The sequence below is a fragment of the Streptopelia decaocto genome (genome assembly GCF_964273445.1).
Source record: "Streptopelia decaocto genome assembly, chromosome: 16".
NCBI lineage: Eukaryota > Metazoa > Chordata > Aves > Columbiformes > Columbidae > Streptopelia > Streptopelia decaocto.
Genome location: NC_138671.1, coordinates 11,699,795 through 11,711,857, shown reverse-complemented (window position 1 = coordinate 11,711,857; position 12,063 = coordinate 11,699,795). Strand labels below are relative to the sequence as shown.

At 54.5% G+C, this 12,063-nt stretch overlaps 1 protein-coding gene across 1 annotated transcript in view; it reads right to left on the bottom strand.

The window, feature by feature from the left end:
- The window catches only part of NTN1 (netrin 1), a 99,451-nt gene that overhangs the window by 9,471 nt on the left and 77,917 nt on the right, over positions 1–12,063 (bottom strand). The window contains exon 5 of the mRNA XM_082067247.1: positions 3,340–3,414. Within this exon, the coding sequence (XP_081923373.1) occupies positions 3,340–3,414 (75 nt within the window). The remainder of the gene's footprint in view (positions 1–3,339; positions 3,415–12,063) is intronic.

Genomic DNA, 12,063 nt, shown 5'->3' with positions numbered 1-12,063 from the left:
AAAACACTCCAGCGTCACCTGTGCAGGATTGGGCCCTGTTGCAGTGTGAGGAGCTCAGGTTTTGGGGCAAAATGGAGGTTAAAAAGCTTCATGCTCTGTTCCCGCAGCTGCTCATCCCACTCACACAGACCACACACACCACAGGCACTGGGCAAAGCCCAAAAGTGGGGCTGGAACAGCAGCACCCGGGTGAGGGATGCTCCCGCATCCCCTGGGCCAGCATCACCTGCTCTAATAGGATAATCCCCATTCCTTTAGGACTATGAGGGAACCTCCATCCCCAGGGCTCCCACCTGCTTCCCTGGGGTAAATTTAACTGCCCCAAACCCCCTTCCTCTGCCCCCGCTTTTCTGGGAGCCAAGCGACCCTTTGCACTCCCCCAGACGGGCAAAATAAAGCCAGGAAGAGCTTTTCTGTGTCTGTTCTTGCCTGACTCCCCCAGCCCAAACCCCCAGCCTGCCCTCCCCATGCCCCGTGTAACTCCAAATATGTGCAGCAAAACCCATCTTGCAAAAACAGCCCGATGCAAAATTCAGGAAAAAAAACACCAACAAACAAACAAAAAGCCCCCACAAAACCAAAAACCAATCCAACCAACAAAAAACCACCAAAACCAAAAAAAAAAAAACCACTACATCACACACACAAATATAAACCCAACAAAAACAAATAGATAAAAATAAATAAGGGAAAATATCTCCTTTGAATGGCTGAATGAAGCGGGGAGCTACAAAGCCCCATTGAGGCGTGCGGGCGGATGATGGGCTCCCGATTGAGCCCAGGAGAAGTAACTCTGCTCAAGCTAATTAAGGCCTTTTAGGACATTCAGCCCAGCGATGCCGGCGTTGTGGTGAGGAAAAGAGCCTCCTAATTGGCTTCCTGCTGGGGTGTCAGTCCCAAAGTCTTTATTATCCCCCAACCCTTTCTTCCCCTCCCGGCCCGGGCTGCCCCGGCACGGCCACGCCAACGCTCACCCCGTGGCCTCGCTGGGCTTGTTTGCTCCTGAAAAGGCAAATTTGCTGCAGCCATGGGGCTGGTTGGGGAACCCCAGGGCCAGGGGTTTGGGTGGGAGCACCCCAGTTCCCACGCTGGGACAGCCTGCGCCCCCTCACCCCAAACCAGCCCCGGCAAACGGCTTTGGCTCACTTGTGCTTTGCTGAAGTGATGCTGCATGATAAAAGCGATGAGAAAAGCTCTTTCCAGCCCCCCTTATTCATTGCTCCAGGGTATCTCCTGTCCTAGAGAGCTCTTGAGCTGCCTGCATCTCCCCAAGGTCTGCTGAAGCCCACGAACCCACATTACGGCCTCAACAAAACCCCAAACAAGCACAAGCTTTCATCTGGATGGCCAAAAACCATCTCCCTGGTGAGACTGGATAAGCTGAGGAGTGAAACCATGCTGGGGCCACCCCTCGAGCAAGACCCAAGTGCTGCCGCCATCAAAACATTGTAACCCTCACCCCGAGAGCCGCAGGGAAAGACAATGCTGGTTCAAGGGGGATGCACGTGCCTTTGTTTCCTCCCTACCATCCTTGGAACTCCCAGGGCCAATTCGGATCGTGACACATAATTTTTCCTGCAATCAAGTGGCTGCTTTCCCCCATCTTCAGAAAGCAAATGCTCCAGCCTGTGCTCAACCCTTAGGAGACGCTGGAGAACCCAGCGGGAAAATGCAGGGATACACATGCAGGGAACGGGTTTGCACCTTATTAGCCAGCAGAGAATCCACCCTCTAGAAACCAAATAGCTTCAATAGCCTGGTGATCAGCCCCACTCCTGACTTTAATAACCTCACGTTCTAGCAGTGACATTCTCACGTGCAATTAAATCCTTTTCTCTAAGGGAAAAGGCATTTTTTTGACCTTTCCAATGTCTGATGATCCTCCGGCAGCTCGTCTGAGCTTGGCCAGACCTCAGTGCAGCCCCACTGGATGGGGACCATGAGCGTGCCCCCAGCCTTGGCAGCTCATCCGTGCTGAGGGATGCTCTCCACAACCATTTTGCCACGTGGGTAATGGGAGAATAAATGGGAATGCAAATAAAACATTTGTCTCTGAGCCCCCTTCCTCCCCGCCTGGGCTCCCGGGAGGTGCCGGAGCACAAAGGCAGCGCGGAGCATCCCTCGGATGGACCCGCTGGGAAGCGCCTTGTTCGGGGAAGGGTTGTTAAATGGGAATTCGTTCTGCTCTTGCAAACACTTCCCATACATGCTGAGCTGCTGCTGGGAGCGTGTTTGGAGGAGGGAGGAGGTATCTCCACCTCTGGATGCTTTGATGTGAATGGGATGTTTGTTATTTTCCTTGGTAATTTGGTGAATACATCCATATTATATACACATACACATACATATATATGCATGCATACACATATCTATATATTTATGTATCCCTCTATTGTGGAGGGGAAGGGCTGGCAGACCCTGGGGCAATCACAGCCCTGGCAGGTACTAAATCCTGCCCCACAGCAACTCACAGTTCCCTGGTTGCTCACATGTTGAAGGCTCAGCCCTAAACCAGACTCAGCCCTAAGCCAGGCTCTCCCACACCCAACCCTGGCTCAAACTCAAAGGCTCGTGTTCGCTCCCTCCCATAGATACTTTGCTGCCCCTGCCTACAGTCTGGAGGGGGGTGTGTGATATAATTTTCAGCCCCTACATGTGTTTAGCAGCATTTCTAAACACTCCCAAGCACCTTCTCCATGGACCCACAGGTGACCACGTTGGGAACGGACCCATGTTAAAAACAATTCCAGGAGCAGAGAGCTGGGGTGGGAGCTCAGGGTGCGCCAGCTCCAAGCCACTGCTCTGAGCTGGAGCTGTGGCAGGATGCTCAGGACCCTGAGTACCAGCAACGACAGGGATCCCACAGCTTCCCTGGCTCGTCCCAGGGCTGCATCACCTTCTGAACTTGCCCAGGAATGGATTCATCACCTGCTGCTTGTGCCCACAGCAAAGCACCATTTTTAAAAGCCACTGCACACAGTGAGAAGAGGCAGGACATGGTGTCATTGTAACCCAGAAGACACCTGGGGATGAAAACTCTATGGTCTCTGATTTGGGGGTTGTCTCAGCATCTGCAAGGGGACCAGTATTCCAAGCAACACATTGCACTGCTGCTCTGCCGAGCATCACCCCCCCAGGGATTTCTTTCCACACCTAAAAAGCTACACCCCAAATTTCCCGGTGCACACCCCAGCACAGGCAGCTGCCGCAGAGCAAAGCTGGGCATGGCTGAGACCCAGCCAGCAACCTGTCCCTGGGCTGGGTGGCCTTGGGGACACGCGGGAGGGAGATAGTCCTGCTCTGCATCCCCTAGCGACCACTCGTCCCTGGGCAACTCACCGTAGTCTTTCTTACAGTACTTCTTCATGTTGATCTTCAGTTTCCCCTTGGAGGCTTTGCAGTATGAGTCACAATCTGCACAGGAGAGAGGGGGAGGGCAAGAAAACATTAACAAAACAAATTAGCCTTAGAATGAATAAAAGGCTGGGGGAAGGGAGGGGACAGCTCAAAGCTGCAGCCTGCCATGAATAAGCAGCTTGCCTGTGATATCCATCTGCCAGGCCCCGATTGGGTCGTCTAAGGGGGCATTCAGAAAAACCTTCCTTTCTAAAGAAAGCTTTTCACAAAGGAAACCATCCTCCCGCCCGCCTCCCCCAGCCCGGCTTCCCCGGGCCGCCTCTGTCTTCCTGGGAGACCCCTGGGCCTCCCTTATTGTGCCACCCAGAGCTTTTGAGAGCCACACAGATTCCCCCTGTTCTCCAGTTCCCAACTGGAGCCTGCCCGGAGCCCACAGAGGCCCCATTGTCACCCCTAACCCGGGCTGGTGTCAGCCTTTGGCATTCATTGCCGAGAGATTCAGGCTGGGGTCACCCTCTGACAATGCAGGTCAGAGAGGAAATTAGCAGCCCATGAAGCATTAGCAAAGCCTTTTGGTGTCCACTCTACTGAAGTGTGCAAATAAAATACCCCCAGTAGGAACACTGCAGTTCTAATGGGCCCCTACTGCTGGGCCACGCTGGCTGTGCTCGGGCAGCGCAGCGGCCGGTGCGGCGGGCAGGCGGGAGCGCTGGCACGGCAAACTGGCAGCATCGCCGGGGCTGGCAGGGCTGGAGCTGGGCCATGGTCCCAGGCAGCTGTGGGGACGATGCTGAGCCCTGCCCCAGGGATGCTGCTCCCATGCGGGATGCGGCGGGACAGCATCGTGCGGCCGGTACCCTCCAGCTACTACTGGGAACATCACAGTGTCACCGGGGCCAGGCAATGCCACAGTGGATGGAGATGTGCCACTCTACACCAGCATCAGGACGGGCTTGTGGACATGCTGCCCATGCCCATACTAGAGAGAAGCACCCAGCACCATGGAAATCTCATATTTGAGGGAAAATGGGACGTGTCTGGCGATGGTACAGTGACAGTTCAGGGGATGCTGCTGGGACCCATGGCCGGGGACACAGGGTGCCTGTGTCCTGCCCCGGGCCATGTTGGCAGTGCCAGAGCAGAACCACCCGTGCAATACCCCAGACTCCTGTACACACTCGCCAGTGGACCATGACCTGAAACCTCGGGGGAGAAGCTGTGCAGCATCCCCCTGAGCACAGTTGTGTCACGCACCTGGGTGGCATGTGCCACAGCCTCAGCAGGGCTCCAGGTCCATTTCTTATGGACGGCAGGAACACACACAAGAAACTTGTCCTGGAGAAGCTCACACAGGGGAAACTGAGACACATAGCTGGGACACGGCTGCACAGCTATAGCATTTCCCAGCCATAGCTCTGCTGTGTACACAGGGACTGTTGTGTGAGGCCAGCTTTGGGATCAGGCCCTGGTGGAGGATGGTCTCCAGTGGTAGATGCTCTAAGCCAGCCCAGGCAAGGAGGGCACCAAGGTCCCCAGAAATGCTGCACCAGTTGCTCTGTGCCCTCTCAGCTCATCAGCCTCAGTGCTGCAGGTGTTCCTGGGCTGGGAGGGGGGTTCAGAAACATAGGGTGCTTCCTTCGGGGGGAAGCAGATGCTTCAGGAGGTCTTATGAACCCAAACCCAACCCTGTGTTGGCAGCAGAGCCAAACAGCAGCTTCTGTTTCAGCTCAAGCAGGGAACCAAACAAGAGAAGGAAACCCAGAGAGCTGAACACCCACACATCCCATCACATAGCACCACGGCACCAACAACTCTGGTCCATGTATGTCCCAGCCCCTCTCACCACAGCCAGGCAGTCACCTCATCTCAGCACCTTCCTCCTGCCCTTCTGCTGCTCCTGTTCCTCAGGAGACCACCCGCAGTAACACACGTCTTCACACTGTTTCAGTATGACCTAGCCAGGGCCAAAAGTGGAAACTGTGATATGAAGCGGGGCACCTCCCTCCTCCGAGATGTCTGACCAAGATCCCTGCCCAGCTCTGACTGCCCAGGGCCCTTGGAAACCCAGCAGCTGAGCCCATGGCCAAGGGGTTCCAGCAGCTGATGCCTCCTCTTGGCTTTCCTCATCTAATGTGACCCTGAACATCACCATGCTATCAAGAAACAGTATAAGTGCACTAGAAAGGAGTGGATATTCCATGAAAGCCATAGTTCAGAGGAGAGAGATCCACTAGCAAAGCCCCAGCCATGCCTACACAGTGAGATGCCACCGTGCAGCGGGACATTCCTGCTTGGTGTCACCAAACCCAGGGAACAGAAGTATTCCTGATCCACCTCACTGGTAAGATGTTCCCAGCCATCAACACAGAAGAAATAGTCTATAAGAGAAATAAATGTGTGTGTATGGCCACCTAACAGTCTGGGGAGGCTTCCCCTCACCTGCTTGATGGAAGCAAGGACTGATGGTAGACAAGCCATCAGGCTGCTTAAGAAGCATGATTTTGCCCAACTGCAGATTGCTGGTGTTTTCGGGACACTAACAGAGTTATGGCAATCCTAATGCTGGTTCTCCTCTGGCATGAAATCCCAGAGCACTCTAGGTATTTATCACTGCTGTTGCATCTCATCCCCTCTGCAGAAGAAGCTGATCCCAGGACAGCCAGGGAGCAAGCGACTGAACAGGGGCAACGCTTGGGAGCTGCAGCTGCGGATTTCTCCTCCCCTGGACAAATCCAAGTCAGACAGATGCTGGTGAGCAGCTGGCTCTGAGCACTAGTGACAGGCAGGGGTGGAAAGCAGCTCCCACCTGCATGCTCCAGGGGTCAGCCCTGCGACCTGCAAGAAGGTCTCCATCAGCCAAGCTGGCAGAGCCCACAAGAACAAATCCTCTTCTAACCCCACAAAACAGCAGTCAGATAGAAACCATCACTCCAGACTTCACTCACAAGAACAACCCCAAGTCTCCTCAGCAACCTCTCCCCATGGAAACCTCCCTGGCTATATCTGAGCTTTCTTAATCCCTGTGCTCCTGCCACAGTATTTCCAGCCTGCCTGAGAATAGAGACCTGCCAGAAACCCATCCCCGCATCATTTCCCAGCCAGGAAGACTGTGAGATGATGGGGCACCATCCATCCACCTGCACCCCAAGGCCTGCAGGACAGCACCCCATTCCCACAGCCTCTGCTTGCTCCCTGGGTACAAACCTGAAAGCAGGTGCATGGCTCAAGACACACACCCACAGCCCAGGTCTAAACCTGATTTTACTTAACACACCCCCTCTCTGCCTTCCCTTTATCTTTCTTTTCCTCCCAAGCCCATGGGTTGTGCCAGAGACTCAGCTGGTTTAAATTGAACTTGGTGTGGCCAGAGCCAGCTGGTGTAAATCAGTGTAAATCACCCAATGCCAGCGCAATCCACAGGGGTGGGGGATTTGCCCCAGTTTGTTTCCTTTGTTTCCTATGTGGAGAGCTCTCATGCCTCCTGGGTGACTTGGGGGTCCCCCAGGGGTTCTTTGGGAGGGCAAATTAAATTTCCTAGACCAAAGCCTTGAGTTCATGTTCGCTGGTGAGCAGAGCTGCGCATGTGGGGGGGTGTTGTAAGATCACTGCTTGCTCAGCCAAAGTGCATAGAGGGGATACTACAGGGTATTATTTCAATGCTCCCTAATGCCAAGCAAATACCCTGGTCTTGCCCATCAAGTGACAATTCAACAGTTTAGGCTCTCGGGGAAGCTTTGCTGGGCTGCCAGTCCCCTGGGGGACAGTGACAGCAGAGCCAAGCTCAAAGGCTGGTGAAGGGATGGGAGGAAGGAAACACAGACTGAGATGGAAGAAGAGGATTCATTTGGAGCCCGGAGCACTTTAAATGTGGTTTCACTGCCTCGAGCCCATGGACAGGAGATACACACGTGATGTGTGACTCTTGCAGAATTTGTCCCCACATTCTTCTGGTACAAACCCCGCAAGTCCCAGGACACATGTGCTCATCCTGGCTGCACAAGCATCTCCCTGTCCTGCAGGACCCTCTCATCCATCTCTGTGAGGCTGCAGGGGATCAGCCTGGAGTCACCTGCCCTCAGAAGGTGATGCCAGAGTCAGACCAAAAGACCAGAAGTGAAGCCCCCCTTGAGATGAGGAACAACCTGGCACCTGCGGTGTGGGGTGGTGTCCAGGTCCCATCTATCCTGGTGTGATGGGGTGGACACCACTGGTCTTTGCCCCACAGGACTGTTGGTTGGGCTCAGCCCCTGCTTTCAGCCCCATCACGCTGTGTGCAGATGTCCCCTGTGCACGGGGTGCAGGACAAGGGTTGGTCCTGGTGCTGTCTCTCCCTGCTCCTCCTCTGGGGCAGACCTGTCCTGTCAGCCTGCCTGGCCCCAGACAGGGCTCACCTGCCCTCAACAGACCCCAAAACCTCTCCCAGTACCCCCAACCTGTGTCTGGCTTGGTCATCCCTTCCTGAAGGACCCTACAGCACCATGGTGAGTGAGAAATCAAGTGGTGATATCCAAACACCCTCCTTCTGCAGCTCCCAGCACTTTCCTCCCTGAGTTTGCTCAGCTGCACAAATATTTCAGCGCAAATCCCCATTTCAGAGACGCAAAACCAAAGCACAACCAGACTCCTGTGCTTTTTTCTTCCACCACCACGTCCTAATGCACTGTGCCCTGCAAAGGGGACATAAGGGGACATCCTGCACCTCCCCACCAGGTCCCCAGGGCTGGGAGCCACCGGCAGCTCCCCTGCAGGAAAACACAACATTTTGGCATTTCCCAGATAAACGGAGCGGGAGGGGATGTGGGAAGAGGCGGTTGGGGCTTCTTGTTCACAAAGGGCTGGGAGCAGGTGGCGGGCGGCTGTTTCGTGTCCATCGCAGCTTAGTAAAATGTGTCAGCATCGCATTCAGCAGCTTTGCAGCTCAGCCCATCCCCTTGATATAACTAATTCTCTGGGTGAGCAAAGAGTTTTCACAGCTAAACACCTTCTTTGTTTTGTTTTGCTTATTTTTTTTTTCAGAAGTTGCTTTTTTTAAAAAAAAAATATTTCTTTGTTTTGGGGGGTTATTTGAGCAGGGCTGCTAGCGTAAGACTGAAAGCTGTGAGAAGCCGGTGCCACATCACCCCGTGTTTTGCTGATGCACCCCACTCCTGTCGGGGTGCTGATGCTTTTGGGGCTGCACAGATGGAGGTGCCAGAGCTCGCAGTGCCATTCCCAACAAGACGCTTTGCGAGACCACGTCTTGCTGCGCTTGCAGTTCTGAAATGAGCTTTAAGCCTCTGCGAAAGCCACATGTCAGTAACGGAAATTAAAGGCCCCTTGATTCTGACATGATAGAACGATTAAAGCCACATTTCTTGGCCTGGGTACCTAGCTGGAAATGCAGATATAAGGCTTAGATCCTCATGGGGATTCAGATTTCTAATCCCAATTTATGCAGCTAAATTCCTATTGATTTCCCCCAGGTAGGGCCCTAAATACCTCTGTGGGCTGAGATCCAAAGCGGAGGTGTCATGGCTTAGAAGGGGAGACCCAGCCTTGACAGCCTGGCCTCAGCATTTTGGGGTGAAGGGCTCTTGCCTGATTTCTCTCTGTGCTGCCAAGGGGCTCTGCGGGTGGGGGCTGGGGTGTCCCCATCTCCCTTTTGCACTGAGATGTGTGACCAAAATGAGCTGCAAAATGAAGGTGTAGGTCCAACAAATCCTTAGTCTGTGAGCCCATCGCTGGAGAGAGCGGGACTGAGAAAATGGGAGTCGGGGTCTGCTTGGGGTCCCAGCCAACCCCGGAGCTGGCCAGTTCAGATCGAAGGAGCTGCTGTGGTTTGCTCCCATGCAAGGAGGAGACTATGGCAATGAACAGTTTTCACCTTCTTTCCTTTTCCCCTTCCTCCACAGCATCGTCGGACAGAAATTCCCTGTCATGGCTGCCTGTGGGTTGCAGCATCCCTGCATGAGCCAGAGCACGAGCTGCCCCTTGCAGTGGGGCATTGGGAGTGAGTGGTGACCACAGGAGGGACACGGCAGCACCAGGGGAGGTTTAGATTGAATATTAGGAAAAACATCACAGAAAGGGCTGTGGCCATTGGAACAGGCTGCCCAGGGCAATGCTGGAGTCACCATCCCTGGAGGGGTTTAAAAGATGCAGAGATGAGGTTCTTAGGGACATGGGTTAGTGGACTCACTGATCTTAAGGGTCTCTTCCAACCAAAGTGATTCTATGATTCTGTGATGCTATCCACGTCCCCACCGGCTCTGGGCAAATCTGTGCTTGGAAATGCCAGCTCCGGTGCAGAACAGCTGAGTCTCTCCCCTGCAGGCATCTCCAAACCTGTGCTCCAGGACTTGCATTGCTGCTGCTTCTGGCTCTTTAACAGCTCCTGAAGTTGCAGGGAGGGCTCTGTCCGCACCTGAGGGATGTGACTTTCGGCTTGGTGCTGCAAAAAATGCATGAGTGCCCACAGGGAGAAAAGTGAATGTCTCACTGTTGCATTGTTGTGAGCTCTGGTGTCACAGCGATGCTGAAGATGGACCCAAGTGGTCCCTCTCTTCACTGGGAACCAGGGAATCCCAGCTCTCAGCTGTGGTCCATGCCCAGACCCCACAGCTGAGCCAACAGTGCCCTCAACCAAAGCCCTGCTGCGGGTGCTCTCTGCATCGAGATGTTCCCCAGGCCCCTCCAACAACCACAGAACTGTTCCAGGTGCTCCAAAGAACTGCTGCAGCCTGTAGGCCCGTGGGATGTACAGGACAGCGTGCACAACAGCCTCCACGGGTCTGCAGAGCTGTGTGCTGCCCCATCCCCACGGGACCGCGTGCTCCTCCAGACTGTGGAAATAAATCTCCAACCTGATGTCTTCAACTCGTGGTTGGGAACACGGGGGAAAAGTACATGGAGCAGAAGGGGTGTGTGGGGTGGGCAGCCAGTTTTGGCGATGGCAGGGGCAGAAACATCGTGCCTCTGCTCTGTGGTTGAGCATGGGCTCTGCTGGGTGTTTGATGTGCCCAAACGGGGCACAAACACATTTCTATGAGACATCTCAGAATACCCCAAGGGCAGCTGGAAGCCATGCTCTTAACAGTCATTCTCTGAGACTGATGGAGGAGATGTTCAAATAATTCTTTGGGATGGAAGGAAGGGGCAGCTTCAGTGCTGTGGGAAACCAAACAGGATTTCATGGTCATCTGGGGAAATGTCCAGATGTCCACGAGCCAAAGGTATCCCTGCCATAACTGCTCAGGCCAGCCCTGGCACGGGGTCACCATCTCCTGTCCCGGTGCTGGGCAGTGATGGACCGCATTTCATCCTTTGTGTCACTTTGTTTGTTTCTGGTGCTCTGTAGACCCTAACATTTCCCTGGGACCCTATTGAAACCCCTGGCAAGAGATACAGAAAAATCTTTTCTGCAGGACGGTGCCAGAACTCCTTGGGACCACCTGGCAAGAGTATCCCGGCCCCTGCCTGCACCCCGAGTTGCACACCATGGTCTGGGCCACCGGCAGGTTGCTGGCTGCAAAGAATCCTCAGAAAACAGCGTATTTCAAAGACATCTTCAGGCAGTGGCCAGGCTGCTCTGTGCCTGGATCGAGGACTTGTTGCATGGTGCCAGGGGAAAACATGATTGATATGTGCCCGAGCTCCGGGCCAGGCACCCCCAGCAAAGGGGGAACCGGGTCTGCAGGCCCACGAGCATCTCCAGCCACCATAACTGCCATTAACCTCTCCCTTGGAACAAGAAGGTGCAAATGAGCCCACAGCAGCCTCCTTTCTTCTGCCTGAACAAGATTGATTGAAAAACAAATTGGCGCAAATAAAGCATGTAATTAGATTAAAGCCTCTCGCCTGGAGTGGGTGGAAAGTGGCGGTGGGTGCTTCGCAGGAGCTCACAGCTCCTTTGCCACCCCTGCAGCATCCAGCCTGGCTTGGAGGGGGGCATCTGGTACCAAACCCCCCGGTGGGACCCCCAGCACCCCACAGAATGAGGCCAGGGCTGCCCTGTTTCAAGCCATGGCCCGACGCTGCATCCCAGCAGCTGGATCCAGATGGTTGGGGTGCCGCTGGGGTACACGCATAGCTCTGACTCCTCAGTCCAGCCCTGGGACCCCTGGGCGCTGCAGCCAGAGGGGGAACTACCCCCTGGCATCACTTGAGCCCCACTGTGGGTCACGGTGAGTGTGCTCCTGGCTTCTCTAGCTGCCTGCTGCCTGTTTGGGGATCACAGGATCATTTTGGTTGGAAAAGACCCTCAAGATCATCAAGTCCAACCATAACCCACCCCTGGCACTGCCCCATGTCCTGAGAACCTCATCTCCATCTGTCCAACCCTCCAGGGATGGGGACTCCAGCACTGCCCTGGGCAGCCTGTTCCAATGCCCAACAGCCCTTTGGGGAAGAAATTGATCCCCAGATCCAACCTCAGCCTCCCCTGGTGCAACTTGAGGCCGTTTCCTCTGCTCCTGGCGCTTGTTCCTGGGGAGCAGAGCCCGACCCCCCTGGCTCCAAGCTCCTTTCAGGCAGTTCAGAGATCAGAAGGTCTCCCCTCAGCTCCTGTTCTCAGCTGAACACTGATGGAAGGGAATGGCCTCGTGTACTTTTTGGTGTTTCAGGACATGGGGTCCCATAGCAGCTGTGGCCTCATGATCATCTTAATTTTTCCTGGATATAGAGAGAGTAAGCAGGCAGGCTATAGCTACCAGTGACACAGTGGGGACA